Source organism: Periplaneta americana, chromosome 8, assembly GCF_040183065.1.
Source record: "Periplaneta americana isolate PAMFEO1 chromosome 8, P.americana_PAMFEO1_priV1, whole genome shotgun sequence".
Taxonomy (NCBI): domain Eukaryota; kingdom Metazoa; phylum Arthropoda; class Insecta; order Blattodea; family Blattidae; genus Periplaneta; species Periplaneta americana.
Window position 1 is genome coordinate 115,068,264 of NC_091124.1, and position 22,101 is coordinate 115,090,364.

General features: G+C 35.3%; 1 protein-coding gene across 3 annotated transcripts in view; it reads left to right on the forward strand.

Annotated features, from left to right (window-relative positions):
• Impbeta11 (importin beta11) overlaps window positions 1-22,101 on the forward strand; it is a 212,103-nt gene that overhangs the window by 183,361 nt on the left and 6,641 nt on the right. For 2 of the 3 annotated variants that reach the window (XM_069833446.1, XM_069833447.1), the window contains 2 exons: window positions 6,523-6,615; window positions 13,126-13,267. The exons of the other annotated variant lie outside the window; for it this stretch is intronic. In XM_069833446.1, the coding sequence (XP_069689547.1) occupies window positions 6,523-6,615; window positions 13,126-13,267 (235 nt within the window). The remainder of the gene's footprint in view (window positions 1-6,522; window positions 6,616-13,125; window positions 13,268-22,101) is intronic. 3 annotated transcript variants of the gene reach the window in all.

Sequence of the window (22,101 nt, forward strand, 5' to 3'; positions counted from 1 at the left end):
AAAAAATTAAAAGCTTAGGTATATTCTGGTCACATTGCTTACTTGCAACATGTCAACTCTTGAAATTGCTTCTGTATAATGATATGTACATAACACCAGATGCCTGATAGTGGAAGCAAAACATTGTTTGAACAGCCTTCAGATTGATGGAACTGAACCCTTCACTTACACAAGAGGTGTAATAAACACCAGAAAAATTAGGACTGAATTACACCAACGAGAACTCATGGTGAACTTACTCAAAAGGGAAAAGGCATTATTCTGTGCAGTGAATTCACGTCCTCTAACAAATAGATAACTAATTCTGATGGAAAGAGGTTATCAAAATGACGGCCAATGTAAGTGCTGTAAGAGCTATATCTGGTAGGTCTCGGGACAACCACTGCAGGCAATGTCCCAGTGAGATAGAAACCCTTGGACATGTCCTGGGAACCTTTCCTTATGTGAAACGTTGCGTATATTTTCCGCGCAACTTATCTAGGCAGCTGAGTTTCTTAGGCTGGTATTCATAGTCGACATTTTATATCACCACTTTGCAAAGTGACACTTTTGACGAAAGTGTCTCTTTCATATTATTGGTATTCATAGACAATAGAAGAAGTGCAATTTACAAAGTGTCACTTTATGCCAGCAAAGTGTAGAGTTACTATTTGGTTGGTAACAGAAGTCCCACAATGCCTTTCAAAACAAGTGAACAAACAATAACAAAATTAATGTGTAACCCACAGATTATAATGCTTGTGATTTGAGTTGGGAGCCTAATTGATTGTGTGCGAAAGAAAATATATATTTAAAGTTGTTTTATTTCAGTTTCTAGTTTTCTTGTTTTTGTTGTTGATAGTTTAGATTATTTCAGTCAGTTTAGATATATAATATTTTATTAAATAGGTAGTGATACTGCTGGTGAAATTAGGTTAGGTTTTGTGCAGTACATAACTGATTCATTGATTTATATAGTTAGATTAGGTTTTGTACATATCTCTTTCATTGATTTATATCGTTAAGTTAGGTTCTGTATGTATCCATTCCACTGATTTATATATAATTAGGTTAGATTTTGTACATAGCTTCTATTGATATATAGTGTGGTTAAGTTGGACTGAGTAGGTTAAGTTTTGTATATATATATATATATATATATATAAAATTTATATCGTTAGGTTAGGTTTTATACGTATCTGCTTCATTAATATATCATTTTATTCCCTTTATTTTAATTTTTGTCTTTTTCGTGAATAGTGAATAGAAGTCAAAAGAATGAAATAAACACACTACCACATTCTAGTATATACAGTCACGAAGCTTAATACTTACTAAATATGCAAACATAGACAGTTGAAATATGCATCCATAGATAGTTGCTCACCACCAGGATCGCTACTATCGCCTCATCACAGACTCTTTCCCTAGCAGACCATAAAATGTATTGTACTATCGATATCGTGTTCTTTTGAAAAAATTAACACCTTCCTTCCACTATTGAAATATGAAATACATAAGGTTTATATATTATTTTCATAAAATATATATTATATTCTATAAACTCACTTTTCTGGATCTTTTGGAAGAAGGATAACTCTAACCTATTTTTCTTACAATTTATAGTACTATAAACGTCTCCATGTCCCATATTATTATTCAAATTATTGTATTTTAGCCATTTACAGTTATTACAACCGATAACGAACATTTCACAGTTTATACAACTTTTCACAACAAAGCGAAATACGGCACAGTCAATGCCTTTTCGATTTAGACCAGGCCGTAATGTATGTTGGGGTTTTCTATTTCAGTGTATGGAGCTCGGTGAAATATTATAACTTTATTGTGTATCATTGCTATGATTTATGTAGTGTAATGTGTCTATAAGTTCTGTTTACTTCTTGTTGCATAATATGTTTCAGAAATAATTACAAAACTGTGTTATTTTAATGTGAAGAGAATTTTACATGTTAACATAATCTGTTTGCATCAACATTTTAAGTTTAGAATGGAAGCTATTTTGAGGTTTAATAAAAGAGAATTTATATTGTGATTTCAATTCAGCACATCTACCTTCCTTAATTTTAGACAAAACATTTACCATACCACTCCTATGAAATTAGTGTACGTACATTTGTGTTACTTCGTCTCTTAAGTAGTAGATAAATACAATAATTCAGTACTCAATTGTAGTATTAAAATACAGACAAATTGAATGTCCCGGTTATCATACATGACATTATGCTTAATTATAATGTATGATTGCGAATTTAGGAATATAAGTTAAATATAGTAAACATAACCTATAATTTTCATATGAATGGCAAGGCATTGGAGATCACTAAATTTAGACAGAAAGGGGCAAGTCGTACAGTAAACGTAACCTATAATTTCAACATATCTAAATATCCGTGCGGTGCAATTGAATATTATTGAATCGTGCCTAATTGAATGTACAAGAATTTCGCAATATTTAATCGAAATAAAGGCAGGTATTACACATATGAACAACGTAATTTTCACACCATAAATAATATTACATCTTAACTCGCAAGTGAATTATGTCTGAAGTGTCTCAAAATCATTGTTTTAAATTCTATTAATGGAATTACACTACATTTGAGAGAAACATATGTTACTGTTTATGCATTCCAACTAATTTATATGTTGAAACGCCGCCCTTCGTGATCGGGTTAAGTGAGTTACATGGTCTGCCTTACGACCTGTATTAGATCACGATGGCTGTGGCACAGTCTGTTGTTCCTAGTACTCACAGCGCTCCAAGCGGCTAGCAACTATCGCGAGATTTGCAAAAAAGCATCCCAAGCTTCGTGACTTTATATAGTATACTGTGTTACTACTGCTATTATTATTATTATTATTGTTATTATTATTATTATTATTATTATTATCATCATCATCATCATCTCTCTCTCTCTCTCTCTCTCTCTCTCTTGTTTCTATTATTGCCTGCTCTTCAAGAATATTTTGAATGCCAAATTTTTCTACAATGCAAAACAAAATAGGCCTAATGGCATGAGATCTCTTTTCATGGTGAGGTTATGACTACACATGAACCAGAGACAGAGTATCTCAGCAGAAGCAGCCATATCAGATGTATTGCTTACCGGCATGAAAATATATATTATCAAAACAGTAATGATTATATCAACATCAAGATAAATCTTATCTCAAAATACAAGTAGTCAACAAAAATCAAAATCATTTTAAACCCAATATAATTATGGAATCTGCTTAGAAGGCAGGCATGTGAGGTCTCTCAATGCTAATTTAAGATAGTTACGCCTACATTAGATTGAAGTTAGTTTAATATTATTTAAGTTAAAAAATTCGTTTCAGAAATAAAAATAGGTTATATAGGCATATCTACCTACATATCACTTCATCGAATTGATGTTATAAATATACGAATGTTACTACAGAAATACCTGAACTATAATATTATAGATATTAATGTATGGTACATATCTGTAGCATAGAATTTTAATGCAATCAATAACTATATTATTGGAGGCACTGGCAAACTCTATTATTCGTTTTTGTCAACTGGTCATCGAAAAGATGAGCAATCTCAATAACAATTTCTTTATCAAATCGGAACCGTTTTTTTTAATTCTGTATCATAAAATTCCACGGGATTGTCTTTAAGCCTATCCCTAATATAGCGCTTTCGTACATTGTCCACTAATTGTGCCACTTCTTCCGCACGTTCTAATAAGTAATTCGACAACTTCCAAGACGTCCGCCATTTTTCTACAAAGTGACACTTTCGACTCAAAGTGTGGTCGGAAGTACACTTTCATCCAAAGTGTTCCTTTGCACCAAAGTGTCGACTGTGCAACGGAAAAGTGATACTTTGGGTCTTCCAAAGGACACTGTGATCGAAAGTGTCGATTATGAATACCAGCCTAGTGCTCTCTCACTGCCCCGTAGCTGTCTGCTAGCTACCTGACCGTGGCTGCAGCAGTTGTACGTACAGTTATAAAAGCATCATTCAGTATTTAATTTCATTACATTGTATTGGACACGTTTAGTCAATGTGTATGGATTCACAAAATAACAAATATAAATAAATTACATTTTTCTTCGTCTGTGTACACTTGGTCAAAATGAAAGTGGCCAGTCTTTTCAGCAGTGAAAATTTTCTAAGTCCCTTCTGGCTAGCGCGCAGTTCACTACCATAAACCTCCGCATGCTGATGTAGTTAACTCCATAATACAAGGCGCTGATTTGGGCTACCTCCTTTTAGTGTAATATAATCAAATAATTTTGCTTGTGTTAATTCATGTTACTTACAGATAATTACAAAATTGGTGAAAATTTGTGGTTATAATTCCAGAAAATCAGAATATATTTTGTCATCAGAATTATGGTTTTTCTTCTTGTTTACAATTACTACATTTAGACCCTGATGTTTATGGATATAGATTAGTATAATGATCATATTCCCTGTAGCACAACTTGCAAATTAATTATTGCCAATTATTTAACCGTCATATTTACTGACTGTTCCTTAGGTAATAGAGTGTAAAGCAAGTGTAAGTGTAATAAAATAATTAACACAGCATTTTAATATGAAAGCCCCTAATTGTCGTCTTTAGTGTTATTTCAATTTAGCGTCAAACGTTTCTATTAACACGAAAAAAATAATAAAGCGAAAAGTATTCTAAGGATAAACAAAATGACGAAAACCTGTTATATTTTCACTGATGCATTTAAAAGGCAACAAAAAAAAAGTTTAGTAACTCCACGAAGATTTGAACTTGCAACCTCACCAACTCTTAGCAAATACTCTACCAACTACGCTAAGAGTTTTACTGCAGTCAGAATGGCATTGTAACGAGCAATAGTCATACTCCACTTGAGAACATGTTATATTGTAGATAGTGTTTGTGTTACAACATTTACTGTTTAAACACTCTGAACGATGTCTGTTTTAAATCTCGCATATGAATTATTTTCTCGTAAGATTTTAGTGATTAATAGTTGTGTTCCCCATTATAATTACTAGAAGAATGTATGCAGTCTTTTGAATAAAGCCTAGCTGTCCCGAGCGCTCACGGAAATACCCGATTCGAACTTAGTCTCTCAGATGCCTGCCACTTACATTTTGACCAAATTTGCAATACAGTATAATCACAACTCCAATTATTACAATTCGTATCTGACCATGATCTACTGATGGTACGCGATACATAAAGTCTTTCAAGTAGACGCTATAGATCTAGTTGTTGGGTTTCCAAAGACACTTCATTTCCACACAGAGTCACTATTATCTACATTCTTCTTTTTCTTCTTCTTCCTCCTCCTCTTCTGCTTCATTATTATCATCATTATAGTTGTCATTGCTGTAGGTGTCTCTAGACGTATTGTAAATTCATCAATGGTGTCCTCCATTATTGTGTCATTTTTCCAGTAGTCCTATTCGAGATGCACCACATGGTTCCAAAAGTCTGTCCAGTCTTCACTCGTCACCTGGTCAACAGCTGCTCTGGTCGTCTTCTGTAGTGTCTTCAGTGACAGGTCACCAGCAGGATTGTTTTCACGAACATAGTGCTTAATCTTTAACCATGCCAGCTCTATGCAATTGAGATTGCACATGTATTGTGGGAGCCGAAGTACTGAATTGTCATGCTGTTTCAGAAGCTGGTCAACTGTGAATAATTTCTCTACTGATTTATGTGTGTTAATTAGGTCCATCAAATCACATTTTCTCATAGGTGGCAAAACAGGAATGCATTTCTTATCGAGCCATGATATATCCTTGACAGCATATTTAGTTGTAGTGAAACAGTAACTGTGTTGCCATTACTTTTGGAATGCCCTAGTATTTAAAAAAAAATGCACAAATAACATCATTGTGCTAACATACCTCTTCTTCCCAGGAGATTTCAGAGTCTCGTTCTGATGTTCTTATTGTGAGTAGGTATCTCATACTCACACCTGTATATCTGGTATCTCTTTCAGTCACCTTATTAATATTTATCGTTAGACATTTCTCTTTCGCCTCTTGATCATAATAAACAATCAGTGACCTTGTTATCTCCCTCTCCTTACTGTGTATAACCTTGTTGCATCTCGTATTACTACTGGTCATTGCATAAATATATCTTCACAGAACGCAGAACTACTTTAAGTATAGAGAACTCTTTGATCACACTAAGCAAGCAATTGTATTTTCCACACGGAGATGGGAACCTGCAGCATGACTGCGGCTGCAGAAGTAGTGCCTTGCGTGTGAACAGACTCGCAACCTCCAGCTGCAACTTTTGCAGCACTCGGGTTGTGCAGCATGAAAAGTAGCGTGCAGCGTGCTACTTTTGGCTTACGTGTGAACACGACACGCAACTTTTGCAGCTGCACAATATGAAAATAGTGCTGCAAAAGTAGCGACTTGTGACCGTACCTTAAGATATATTGTTTGTAACACTTTAAAGTTTGAAGTGGCTCTTGAATAACCTTATACATTGCTGGAATACATATGGTGCAACATTTTAGGTTTATTTTGTTACATTACAGTGCCGTGCTAGAGAGGTTTTGTGGTGTTCTGCTTAATGTAACTGAAGCTCTTAATGATATTATCAAAACTGATGACATGGGCATCCAAATTGAGTAAGTATTTCCAAGTGAACATACCTTGGACAATTTTTTTCTCAAAAACATACAATCTGTATGTAATGAAAATTTCTGGGTGTATAGAAACAGATTGAAGTATTTGAAAATAAGGAAAATTTAAGTACTACTTTAAATTACGCCATTTTGCCTAAAGAACAAAACTTTATTATATTAATTACAAATTTGAAGTACTGGTATATGTAACTTTTACTGATTCTTTATTGTACAACTATTTTAAATGATTCATACTAATTTGGCTATAATGAAGGGTTTTGGTTTGCAACTGCGGAAAATTGAATTTCTCTAATGTTTCAGTAGAGAGAGTAGAGTAATGCTCTGTAGAGAGCAAGTCAAATCTAACTTCTTTCTGTCTGAGGTCATAGACAACTGCACAAGCACTTAGGCACACATGGTCCATTGCATGCCCCACAGACTGGAAAACATTCTAGGAAACTGCAGTGTGTGATCTGCAAACCTAAGTTACCAGCATTCTTATCAAGCCAGAGATTGGTTTTTGACTGGCGGTATGTCATTGTCATTCTTCGTCAGTCAGATGTCTGAACTATATCGAGAAATTTGTATTTTTAAACATGGTTAGATACACCGTATTGCAACATATTTTCTTTGTTGAAACATATCTACAAGAAGAAGTCCTACAAGATGTGTTTATATAAGTTTTGGCAGCATTTTCCAGAGGCTGCACAACCATTTAAAGTGTGTTAAATTAGTAGTGAGAAGGAGGTTCTGCCTTGATAAGAAAACACATTGTTAGAAGTATACTTTAATATAAAGAACACTTGAATAAATGCTTGTGAGGATGGAGTTGAGTCCAAGAAAAAGTACTTGTCACCCAGTACAAGAATTGAACTTAATTTCATACAATGTTCCTTCTATCGAAAATGAAGTCTCTTTCTCGCAACTTACTAATTACTTTAACAACATACTGGTTTTATGGCTGTGTAGCCATTGGAACCTGCATAAACACATCTTGTATGACTTCTTCAGTAGATATGTTTCAATGAAAATGCGTTTTTGTATTGTGTATCTAACCATGGTTAAACATAAGTATTTCGCAATACAGTTCATACAACTTGCTAATTGAGACTGATAATGTAAAGTGTCAGCAAAATTGTGTTGTCAGCTCAGTGCAACAACTAAGAAGGAAAACCCAGTGCTCCACCCATCAAAAAACAACCTCATGGCTAAATAAGAATACTGGCAACTTCTGTGTGATTCGCCTCTATATTTATCAGAGTAATGTCATTTGAAGCCTTGAAGGATAAAAAATTTATTTTCAATAATTCCGTCTTTACTTATCATTAGGTGAATACATTGATATTACACCTTATTATACATTACATATTTGGACTAACATTTTCACTTTAATCAAAGCATCATCAGGTTCTTATTATTGCTATTTTATTGAACACTATGTTGGTGACCTAATCTAATTATGGATCTTAAGGTATTGAATTGAAATATAATAATAATTTAATTTATTTATTTAATCTGGCAGAGCTAAGGCCAGTAGGCCTTCTCTTCCGCCCAGCCAGACTCTAATTCTAATTAAATACATTTGCTTACATAGTTATTACATTAATATCTAGATCATAAAACAACATGAAAGTAAGTGATGAAAATTGGATAACTAATGTTAGTGTGACAATAATAAACACTGGTAAGAAATAGTTATAATAATAATGATAATAATAATAATAACAACAATAATAATAATAATGGTAATTATAATAGTAATAATAATAATAATAATGAGATAATTTATATATTTGTCTGTGATATATATAACCATTAAACACTGAGAAACCTGAAACAGCTATTATTGTTGACAATAATTGTTAGAAAAATATCTCGTTAACCTATTCTTAAATTGATTTGATGTCTGACAGTCCCTGACATTACTCGGTAGGGAATTCCAAAGTCGAGGAACAGCCACAGTGAAAGAAGATGAATATGAGGATGTTCGGTGGGAGGGAATGGATAATATTGAGGAGTGTTGTGATCGTGTGTCTAGGTTATGATGGGTGGATAAATTTTGAAAACGAGACGCAAGATAGACAGGAGTGGAGAAATGTAATATGTGAAAGAGAAGGGAAAGACAGTGGATTTTCCTACGATCTTCTAGACGGAGCCAGGACAACATTTCGAGGGATGGTGTTACGTGATCAGCCCGGCGAATATTGCAGACGAAACGGACGCACATATTATGAACACGTTGTAGTCTCTGCGCCGAAGTAACGCTTAGGTCAGTAAGCAGAATATCAGAGTAATCGAAGTGGGGCATCACGAGTGTTTGCACTAACATTTTTTTCATGGAAAGGGGTAGAAAATTCTTCAATCGTCTAAACGAGTGGATTAATGAAAATACCTTTTTGCAGGTTTCTGCAACTTGAATGTTCCAATTTAAACTTTTATCCATATAAATACCTAGATTCTTTACTGATTCACTGAACGGAATTTCGGTGCCGTGTATTTTAATCGGGGACAAATTTGGTATGGTAATAGTGCTTAACAAACGTGAATGGCCCACAATGATTGACTGTGATTTTTCTGGATTTAGTTTAAGTCGGAATTTCCGTATCCATGTGCAGATTGAGTTCAGGTCGTCATTAATTTTAGTTATTGCATCATTTATTTCGTCAGTGTGGAATTTTATGTATATTTGAAGGTCGTCTGCATAGAGATGGTGTCGGCAGTACTTTAGAGATTCTGATATGTCGTTGATATAAATTGTAAATAGTAAAGGGCCAAGAACTGATCCCTGTGGGATCCCTGACCTTACGGCCTGCCAAGGGGAAGAACGATTTCCAGCTATCACACTTTGTTGGCGGCCATTAAGGTAAGAGTCAAACCACAGGACAACGTGCTCTTCTAGGTGTAGTCTTCTGAGTTTACATATTAATAAGTCAGTGTCTACAGAATCGAAGGCTTTGCTGAAGTCAAGTAAAGTCATTATTGTCAATTTACGTTCGTCCCGGGCCTCGCGTAGGTCTTCCGTGATTTTAAGTAATGCTGTACTTGTGTTATGTCCGGCCCTGAAACCTGATTGATAAGAGTCGAGAAGTTTGTATTTGTTTAAGTATTCTGTCAGTTGCTTGTGTACAATGCGCTCCAATGCTTTAGATAGGGCAGGTAGGATGCTGATAGGTCTGTAGTCGTTATAAGATGTCGGTGTTTTGGTCTTGGGAATTGGGTGGACAAAAGCGAGTTTCCATTGCTGTGGGTAAGTCGAAGTCATAATTGAGGCATTGAAAATGTGGGTCACAGTCGGTAGTATTACGTCTATGATTTTGTTTAATAACGAAATATTGACGTGGTCTGGTCCTTCTGCTTTAGTTGTGATTCGTTTCAGGGCTTTCTTTACGTCAGATTGCGTAATATACCAAAAGTGAAATTTTTCCCTTGAGGGGTTGGTCCGTAGGTTTAAGAGTTCATCGATTGTCTGTTGTTTGTCAATGGGGCTAAGGGTTGTAGTGTGAGTTTTCGTAAAGTGGTCATTGAGCCGTTCCAGTGAGATTGAGTTGCCGTCTACCTGGATCTTTGTCTGTCTTAATCCCATTGTCTGCACATGTTTCCAAAGCGTGGAGGGGCTAGTTCCTGGTTCAATAAGGCTGTATGCATGTCGGATTTTAGCATTCCTAACAGTCTGGCTGGTTCTGTTTCTCAGTTGCTTGTACCTGTTAAAATTAGTTTCGTTTTTGTCTCGTCTATATTTTCGATATGCCGAATCTCGTTCAGCCATCATGTTGCGTATGTCAGCAGTCATCCACGGCGCAGGCAGTCTTCTCACACGTCTAGTTTTTAGAGGAGCATGTCGGTCATACAAGTCTATAATAAAGTTATTTAGCTGTTCTATCTTCTCGTCCACAGTTCGCAACTTCCATATTGCGTCCCAGGGTATACGTAATGCGTCTTCTATTAAAGCAGAATTGTCAATACGTTTTAGGTCTCTATAAGTAGCTATTCTGGTTGTCAATTTGGGACACTGCAATGCGTATATTACATATATTATATCGTGGGAAGATATTCCAGACGCAGGTAGCTGTCCATGTGAGAGAACTTTGGCAGGATTATATTACCATGGATGAATATATAATAGGATGTGAAACTGCGGTCAGCACCATCTGACAGAAGGGGGTTCAAAGAAGATGAACAGCGCCCAACGGCATGGGTGGTGAACATTAGAACTATGTGTTGGGTAGATTACCCAGAGTTCTCTATCCGTTCATTCGAGATGAACAGACGATGCTCGAAAAGACAAAATGGCAGCCAGAAACTTGCTAATGAGTGGACATAAAGTGATACTAAGTGTGTGTATAAGCAGTGTATGTTAAACAGTGATGTTTATGGACGTTGTAAAAATAGTGTTGTTGAATGTATTGTAAACTAATAGTAATATAATAAATTGAAGTAGTTTCTGCAGACTTTTCCATTGCACTGTACACTAAATACCGGTACCCAAAGAATACAATCTCAATCGTCTAATCTTTTGCTTTATTTTCTGTCTCTATTTGGTTATATTTTAATTGGGTAGTGTAAAATAGATCGTCTCTTTTATCTTCCTGTTGACTCCGGTAAGAATTTTCAGTGGAAGATGGTGTGAGAAATAAAAATGTAAATGTTTTATTTTGAATTGGGTTGGTTGATAATATCGGTGAGGGTGGGAAGGAAGGAATATTTTCTTCATAGCTTAACATTTTCGTCACCAGGTGTGGTGCTAAATGCATGGAGTAATTAGTTTTTGTTTTCGTTACTTGGCACACTGCTAGATGTAATAAATTCTCCTCCGTCCAACAGATAGCAGCAAGATCAGTTTCTACATTAGCGCCTCTAGCATGTGTTACAGGAAACTCAGTAAGTTTCGCATCCTATTATATCCATGATATTACCCTACTACACTCGGTCAATCTTTGAAACATGCTAAACTAAAATTAATCAAATTAAAAATTATATAAAATGTACAATCCATTGTCATCAATTTTACAATGTAGTTACTTTCAAGTTATCTGTAAAATTTTCTTATTACTATTTTTTATGTTTGTTTGTAGTCAATGACTCCATTGGTCATGTACTAGCCATTTGCAAAATAAATAAATTTATTGTTTGTACTGAATCCTGCAGCAAAATTTCAAACAAATTGTTTAACTTTTTTAAAAAATAAAAAAATAAATGTAGCCTTCAGTACAAACAATAAATCTATGTCAAATAAAACACACGATAAGGACAGATGCTCAAATGGCGGAATATACTTATTAAAACTGTAAAAACTATAACATGAAATATGTACGACAAATGAAAAGAAATTTTAGGACAAGTTGCAATGAACATAAATCTGATTTTCATCACAATAAAAACAAATTAAAATTTGTTATGCACCTAATAAATAAAGGTAACGAATTAACAAATATTAAAGAATCTTTAGAAATATTGAAAGTTATCAATAACAATAGGAACATAAACACCGGAGAAGAATTTTTCATAGCTAAATATTTTAGCAACAATAATCCATTAATTAATGAAATAGTCTCAAACTCAAATAACGTACTTTACAAAATCAATAACTAATTTACAACTTAACGATTAGTTCCACCATGTGAGTCACTGCCCTACTCTAGGAAATATTGAAATCTGTAAACTCATTAGCTGATACGACATTTGTTGCACAGAACAGCAAGGGAACAACATCAACATGATAACCATGTAAGTAATTTCAATTCAAATATTAATCAGTCAAAACAAAAGAAATATAAATTACTATAAATTATTTTCAGACCATCTAAACGTACCATTAAGTAACAGCAATGCATTACCAGCTATGGAATCAACCCAACATGAAACATAATCATAAGCTGCAACTTGTAACAAAAAGCTAGAGAATGTGCACCATACATGATTTTTGAGAAAACTAATTTTAATACAGTATTTTTATATATAGAAAACTGCATATACTGTACACCATGATTTTAATGAAAGTAACTACATTGTAAAATTGATGTTTATGGATTGTACATTTTATATAATTTTTAATTTAATTAATTTTATTTCAGCATGTTTCAAAGATTGACGGAGTGTAGTAGGGTAATATATTTTAATTGAATACTTTAAGATCCATAATTAAATTAGGTCATAGCAATAATAATATAATAGCAATAATAAGAATCTAATGATGCTCTGATTAAAGCGAAAATGCTAGTTCAAATATGTAATGTATAATAAGTGTAACATCAATGTATTCACCTAATGATAAGTAAAGACGGAAATATTAAAAAGAAATTTGTTATACAAATACTTATCTGAATAGTAAAATTATTTTGAAAAAAAAAAAAACTGGAAGGATAAGTTATACTTGGATGATCTTTCAAATCTCAAGTGACATTACCCTGAGAAAAAAGAAAAAAACCTAAATAGTTCTAAAATGATTGGGGAATTAAATTTCCATACATAGTTGCAAAATTACATTGTACAATAATCAGACTTGTTTTGTCACAGTTCACTTCTGCTAACTGAACACTCAAGTCCTGGCCAGGATGATGATGTGGACTATGAAACTGAACATGATCATCGTCGAAAACAACTTGCTGTGTCAGATCCAGTCCATACCATTGCGCTTAGGGACTACTTCCAATCTCAGGTAACTAACTATTGTATACTATGTACATGAAGTTGGGTAATACTTAATTTATTATTACACAAAGACTACAAGTGGTATAACTGTCCTAGGTATATTATATGAAAGAAAAACTTAAAAAATAGTTTTGTTTGAATTTTAACACAAAAGCTACTATAACCAGGCAACATACATTTCAGTGTGCGTAGAAACGAAATGCTCCTGTTGGTCAGACTGGAGTAGGGATTAAGTCACTCATCTTGAGTCTCTTGAAGAGTACAGATCTTCTCTTGTGAAGTACAGATTACACTCATATAGTGTTCTATTCCTACTACATTAGCATATTTGAGGTCAAATTTAAAGTGTAAAATGACCTACCGCTCTGAAACGCCTCTTATTATTAGTTAGCGTATATGGAACAATAATGTCATGCGTGACTTCATAATGGAAGAGCTATGTTTTGTTGTTGTCTGGCTATTGTTTCACCATTCGTCACATTTGGTACTCTTGTAAAATGGTGATCTTTGGTTCAAACCGTGTTTTGTGTGTGCTACAATATGATAAAACAGGGATGCTACAGATGTGCAACTGAAATTCTGGTCTAAGTATGACAAAGCATCAAGTAGGACGGCAATTTATGACAAATTCGTAAACATTGGAGTTGCTATTCTTGCGTGAATGAAGAGAATATTAACATTGACAAAGTCAGACATTCACAGGAAGCCCAACAAAAATCAATTCCTAGAGCAGTCTGTGAGCTCCAAATGTCAGTTATGACAGTGGAAGATAGTATGTAAGAAACTTTCTCTGAAGCTGTATAAATTGGAGCTATTGCATCAGTTAAAACCAGATGATAAACTTCAGTTTTTCTAGTTTTATTCCCAACTGCAACAATGGATAGAAGAAGATGAAGACCTCGTGAATTGTTTAGTTTTCTGTGATAAAGTTACATTCTACACAAATAGGAAAGTCCACACACACACACACACTACTGTCCAATTTGGGGTAAAGTATTGAATATGAGTTTGATTTACCTGAGGTGAATGTTGTGCATTGTCACACTGAAAACTTTGTAAAAACTTTCTTTCCCATGAGCACTGTTACTGCATATTTATACTTGGATATGTTGCAGTCATAGTTAGTGCCGAGAATGCAGAAGATTCTGATAATTTCCTTTCCCAACAGGATGGGGCCCCACTCCATTTTCATCACTATGTTTGTAATTATCTGAACACCAACTTGCCTCAACACTGGATTAGATGTATTGGAGAAACGATGGATGTTTTGCAATATGACTTCCAAGGTAGCCAGATTTGACTCCATGCAATTTCTTCCAATGGGGCTACATCAAGGGTTGCATGTATATACACAACAAAATCTAGAGGAACTCAGGCATAGGATTTGAGAAGCAGCTGCCACTGTAACAGAGAATATGCTGGGAAGTGTATGGCAAGAGTTTGATTACCATGTTGACGTTGCCGAATTACACATGGTTTCCACATGGAAACTTTGTGATGTGATGTGGAAACAAACTTGGAGAATTTATTTTGCAATGTTGTATATATCGTTTCAGCCATGCTGGCACATAAATTGACCGACCATAAACCGCATAGGAAGCCATGCAGCTGCTGCTAAGACTGCATGCATGCTCTTGCAACTGCTGTGTTAAGACAGCACTAGGAATCTATTTGACAGCATTCTGGGAGCTGTGATTGAGTGCATTTTGTTCTGTCATTCTGTAGCAATCGTGAACAGATATTTTTTAATGGAACAGATTTACATATCCAACACGTATATAAAGAATAAAGAATCTTGGGCTACAACCAGATGTAAATTAGAGGGAAACTTCATGAAATTGGTGTAGCATTAGAGTGTAGCCCATGCAAGTCTCTTGAGACGTTAATATAGCAGACAGGATTTGTAAAGCATGTGCAGGAGTAGGAACAGAATTATTGAAACCATACAGAATTCCACCATATCATGAATTAGAGTCCCAAGATTACAAGATTACAGTCGCAGGCTTAACTTTTGTAATTAGGTGTTAAAAAAGAATGAATTCTTGGCAATAAAGCCATTACTAGGGTGAATATTAGTAGCCATAAACATTGAAGAAAATATATGAATTATCTATTTTCTGATCTACTCAATATTTCTCACACATAATGATTTAGAGGAAAGAACTGGACATTGCTGAAGATGATTCTGATCCAATTCTTGACTGCAAAATGGACAAGGTGGTGATGAAATCCAAGTTTGTTCAATTATTATATATATATATATATATATATATATATATATATGATGCCATAAGTAATGTAATTAATTTCAGGGTGTTATTCTTTGAGATATTTCTTTCAAACAAAAAATTTTAATACAATTTTGCTTGTTTTTGCTTCCTTTCCGAGATAATTGTTTGTATAAAAATTTCGTAGTGAGTTTTGGGAAAGCCATTAATTTAATTTTCAATATTCTCAGTGAGTTTAAGGGAGCAGAGTTGTATGATAATAAATAATTGAAAGAATTTTAGTTTTGTCCTTTAAATGTGCAGAAATTTGATCTGAATGAATGTAATATTTTTAAATTCCCTTTCAGAAGGAAAAGTTACATTTGTTCGGATCAAATTTCTGCACATTCAAAGGAAAAAGCTAAAATTCTTTCAATAATTTATTATCATAATACACTTTTCTCATAAATTGACTGAGCATGTTGGGAATTTCACTAGCTTTCCCAAAATACACTATGAAATGTTTCATATAAAATAATTTTTTTTTCCTCGAAAAGAAGGAAAAACAAGCAAAACTGTATTAAACTTTTTTGTTCGAAATATGACAAAGAATAACCCCTTGAAATTAATGACATTACTTATGGTTCATCGTGTGTGTGTGTGTGTTCCCCCTCCCCTCCCCCCCCCGATTGATTTACTTTTCTGATGAGGTTTGGTTTCATCTTCATGGCCACGTGGCATCACAGAATGACAGATATTGGTCATCAGAGAAACCAGATGTTGTGCATGAAGCTCCATTGTACAATTCAAAACTAAGGATGTGATGTGCCATCAGTGGCTGTAAAATTATTGAACCTTTTCTCTATGAACAAATAATAAACAGTATCAGGTACATCAGTAACATTTTAGAACTTCTGTGTGATGAGTTAACGTATGTGGAACATATCTCAGTGTATTTCCAACAAGATAACGCATAAACCTATACTGCATACAAATCCATGACCGAAGTGCGCCAGATATTTGAAGACAGAATTATAAGGAGGAACTTGAAAAACATGATAAAAGTTCACTAAAACGAAGTCTATAAACAAAAGCTGGTGTAAAATTCTTAAAACTTCGGCTCAGACTTACATCAAACATGGGATGTCGCATAATCCATGGTGGAGTGGTGGTATATGCCAGTGTGCGAACTGATGGTAGATGGATGTCGAGCTCAGAAAGCAGTTCACGAAATCGCACGCCTGCTGGACGAAGTCTCCGTGGATTTTCACTGTATTGGCCATAAAGAGACGAATGATGGAAAGAGTCAAGAATTGTGCTCAGGCTGAGAGCAGAGCTTAACCACATATGAGCACAGCAGGACATTACGTCGCCGATACAGTGAAGGTTCTCCCATTTCACAATACAGGCTCTCTATCCGACTCGTTCAGAATCGAATCCCATGACAATGGACAGTATCCAAAAGCCGTAATTTAGATTTATTTGCTGAGCCATAAATAAAATAGCTATACAAAATTTAAAAACCAAGAAATCTCCTGGCCCTGACAACATTCATTCCGAATTTTTTAAACATCTGGGGGAAAAAGCCAAGTCTGTACTTTTATCCATTTTCAATTTATCATGGAACACCTCAATTCCTGCATCTTGGAAAAAAGCAATCATTGTACCAATTCACAAAAAAGGGAAACCTGCTCATGATGTTAATAGTTATCGACCAATAGCACTATTAAGCATGATAGCAAAAACCATGGAGTCCATGATCTCCAACAGATTAACTTGGTATTTAGAATCCCAAAATCTTTTGTCACCAAGACAAGCCGGCTCTCGACAATTACACTCTACCAATGAACAAGTCATATGCCTTGGCCAAGAAATAAAAGATAGTTTTAACAAGAAAGAAGATACCTTGGCAATATTTATTGACTTTCAGTTAGCATATGACTGTTTGGAGAAATAAATTATTACTAAAACTCCAGAAATTAGGTATCTCCAGCAATATGTTCAGATAGATATCAGAATTCCTTAGTCAAAGATTCATTGCCACTAAATTCAATACGTTACAGACAAACATATCGAGGTCTACCTCAGGGCGCTGTCCTCAGCACAACTTTATTCAATATTTATATAAATGACTTACCCTCCCTATTAGAGGAATCAAACATGAACACAGCACTATTTGCAGATGATATAGTTTTCTGGACTTCCGGATCTTACAGACATAGAGACAAAATTCAAAATTCTGCTCTTAAAGCTCTAAATCAACTACATGAATGGAATACATCAAATTTGATGACACTCAATTTAAGCAAAAGTAACTACCAAATATTTTCACTTGGTAAAAAAGAAAGAGAATTCAATATCCAATACAATGGCCAACACCTTCCTAGGACTTATGAATCCAAATATCTTGGAGTTATTTTCGATAGTAAGTTAACATGGAGCAACCATTTGAAATACATTTCTGAAAAAGCTCGTAAAAGATTCTCCCTTCTGAAAAGACTAGCAGGAAAGAAATGGGGATGCTCTAGGAATACTTTGAACACTACATACAAAATGTTTATACAGCCAGTGCTGACATACTGCAGAGAAATTTTAATTACTTCGCCCTTCATAAACGAAATAGAATATGTTCGAAACCAAGCTCTCAGACTCATTACTAGTGGAATCAAAACAACTCCAATAGATTCTGTGAGATTCCTCACTAATTTTAACAGCATCAAAATGACAATAGAAGAAAAAGCACTGATTCAATATGAAAAACTTATTAGATTACCAGGAAACAATTGGCATTCATACAGTCCGCTCTGTAGATTGAAAACTCAAAAAAGTTTCATATCCATTGTTCAAGAATTAAAACAGAAAATCAATATCCCGAATTTAAAAGAAAACCTACAAATTAAACCAAACCCTTTAACTCTATTAAATATAGAATATAATCTAAATTTAACAGAAGAAATACTAAAATCAGAAGTAAACACTGAAATACTAAAACAATTGTCTTTAGAGACAATTAATATTAGGTACCCTCCACAAAACTGGCTTCATTTATACACTGACGGATCCTTGATCTTCAGAGAACAAGGTGCCGGTGCAGGTGTTACGTGCTGTCTCTTCTCACTTTATAGATCTCTTGGGTATGGAACAACAAGTTTTGATGGAGAAATCACTGTAATAAGTGAAAGTCTCAGGAATCTTCTATGCCACATCAATAAATTTAAAAATGCAGTTATATTGTAAGACTCCAAAGCAGCTATTCTATCAATAGTCTCTAAACACACACCTTCATCTCAAACAGCAGAAATAACTAAAATGCTCTCTCAATTGATATCACTCAATAAAAGAATTGTATTCCAATGGATACCATCCCATTGTGGAATCCTGGGAAACGAGAATGCAGATTCTTTAGCAAAGAAGGGCAGCACTGCTACTTACAGACCTGTTACTAAATCTATGTATTACTCTGTGAAAAGATTTATTAAATCTACATACTTAGACTACAACAAGCAAAATTTGATAACACAATCTCAAGGGAAAAAATGGAACTCTCTGCATCAAAATCCACAGTTAATTCCCGATTTACCACGAAAATCGTCTGTAGCTGCATTTAGATTGGCAACAGGCCATGATTGTTTGGCGAAACACCTGCATAGAATTGGAATGTATCAGTCCCCTAACTGCCCATTGTGCAACTGAAACCAAGAAATGGATTCGGAACACCTCAAAATCTGTGCTTCAGCGGCTGGCCATGATAATATCTTTGAAAAATATCGGAGTGCAAGAGGTCAAATGACTTTATTGTCAAACGCCTGACATTAGAAAACAACAACGTTTTGTGATTTTTATTTCTTGGAATGTTAAAAAAATTAAGTGTATAAAACTAATCCCCATATGCTAAATAAACTGAAAAAAAAAAAACAGACGAGTAATTAGGTCCATTACAATAGTAGAACTAGTACACATGAACATTGTTTGAGAGGGTGTGAAATATGTGTACAAGGAAATGGACATCACATACAGCATCATCTGCGAGCAGAGTGAGTTAGTGGAGTTTAAAAAGTCAGTTACTATGTTTATTTGCGCCCTTATCTAAAATCCTTCACAAAACAGAAACTCAATACAATAATCAGATGCTTAAAAGAACTAAAAAGCGTTGTCACAATCATTTACCTGGGCTCTGTCAGTAAAGACTAAAGAATAATTTGAAAAACATGATAAAAGTTCACTAAAACGAAGTCTATAAACAAAAGCTGTGTAAAATTCTTAAAACTTCGGCTCAGACTTACATCAAACATGGGATGTCGCATAATCCACGGTGGAGTGGTGGTATACGCCAGTGTGCGAACTGTTGGTAGATGGATGTCGAGCTCAGAAAGCAGTTCACGAAATCGCACGCCTGCTGGACGAAGTCTCCGTGGATTTTCACTATATTGGCCGTAAAGAGACGAATGATGGAAAGAGTCATAAGAATTGTGCTCAGGCTGAGAGCAGAGCTTAACCACATATGAGCACAGCAGGACATTACGTCGCCGATACAGTGAAGGTTCTCCCGTTTCACAATACAGGCTCTCTATCCGACTCGTTCAGAATCGAATCCCATGATAATGGACAGTATCCAAAAGCCGTAATTTAGATTTATTTGCTGAGCCATAAATAAAATACCAATAATCCAGCTTTGATTGGATGAGAGTACGATAAAGCCATAAAAGAACTATGCGGTCTGCACCTCCAGCGAACCCCTGACAAAAGGCGTAAAATATTTAGGGACTTTCCACAACGCCTTCTTAAATCACATATATGTAACTCCCACGTTAATTTATAATCAAAGATAAGGCCCAAAAATTTAGCAGTGTCTGTATATTGCAACTCCACTCCATTAAGACGCAGTTCAGAATGTGGATGAAGTCCACGATGGTTGTAGAAGTGGACACACTGCATTTTTTGAGTGGAGAATTTAAAGCCATTGTGAACAACCCATTCTGATAGCACGTTGATGACCAGCTGCAACTGTCGACCGATGGATGGAAGATATCAGGAGCTGTAATATAAGCTGAAATCATCAACTTACAACAGAGAAGATACTCAGTCACCCACACAGTGGGCAATTCCATTGATTGCTATGCAGAAAAGCAGTACGCTTAATACAGGCCCCTGCGGAACGCCGTTTTCTTGAAGATGTTCGTTAGAAAGTGTGGTGCCTACTTGAACTCGGAAATACCGCTCTGCCATGAACTTCGCAATAAACGTTGGAAGACTGCCTCGAAGTCCCCAATCATGCAGAGTTTGCAGAATTCCATAACGCCATGTGGTATCGCAAGCTTTCTAGAACAAAGAAGACCGCCACAAGATGCTCCTTCTTGAGGAAAACATCTCTAATGGCGGTCTCTAGCCGAACAAGATGGTCTGTGGTGGATCTGTGCTTACGAAAACCACATTGGATATTAGATAATTGGTTTTCCGATTCGAGTACCCACATCAGGTGTTTGCTTATCATCTTTTCCATAACCTTGCATACGCAGCTGGTGAGACAAATTGGCCTATAACTGCGAGGTAAAGAAGGATCCTTTGCCGGTTTCTGAATTGGGATTACAATGGCGGAATGCCAAGAAGATGGAAATACACCCTTAGTCCAGATTCTGTTGTATATTGACTGAAGAAAGGATTTTCCAACTGGTGGAAGATGACGAAGCATGCAGTTATGGATGTTGTCAGGGCCAGGGGAGGTGTCAGGGGATGTGTCTAGTGCCACCTCCAGCTCCTCGGATGTGAATGGTGCATTGTAGTCTCTGCCATCTTCAGGTGTAATGACGAGACAGAACGTTTTATTAACAGACAGTATTGCTTGAAAGAGAGAGGGAGGTTTATTATTTATTAGATTTTGGGCATATTCTAAGAGATGTCGCGACATAAATATAGCTTTGCGAGACATATATAATATCAAATTGGTAATTAAAAAAAAGAAGATTGGGGGAGATTCGAATCTTGAGCTACTACCATCTATCCATTCAGTAGACCAATGCCGTAACGACTTATGCTACTATGACTGTTAATATCGTTCGAGCATAATACGTGCCTTTCCTTTTCATATTCGCTTCGGGTGATTTTGTATTTATCAATTTTATTATTATTTCACTTTTCAGAGACCCTGGTTTATCTAGAATTAACTCTCTATTCGATTTTATAACATATTTTAGACTCTTAAACAAAGTGGAGCAAATTTAAATGGGTTAATTATGTGTTACCTGGTGAACTACGGCTTTGACGAGACAAGCATGCACAATGTTACATATCTGGAACTTAAGAAATTGTCAGCAGCCCATTCTTTTTGCTGTTAAGTGTACATCTATTATCAGTAGTACATCTCACTTGACGATATGTGTCAGAGGAAGAACAATTGTTTGTATGCATTGGAGGGGGAAAGGAACTGGCCAACCTACCCCGTTATCTCCTGGCCTAGTTGCCTCATGAGTGATGCCTTATTGGTGTTACTTATGAGTTTCTTTGGACAGTTGACTAAACAACTATTATGTTAGGTGAAAATTCCAATGCGTGTAGTTCTGGATTGTGTAACTCTCCATTCTCCTGCAACTTCATTCTTCTTAGCCCCAAATATTTTCCTAAGCACCTTATTCTGAAA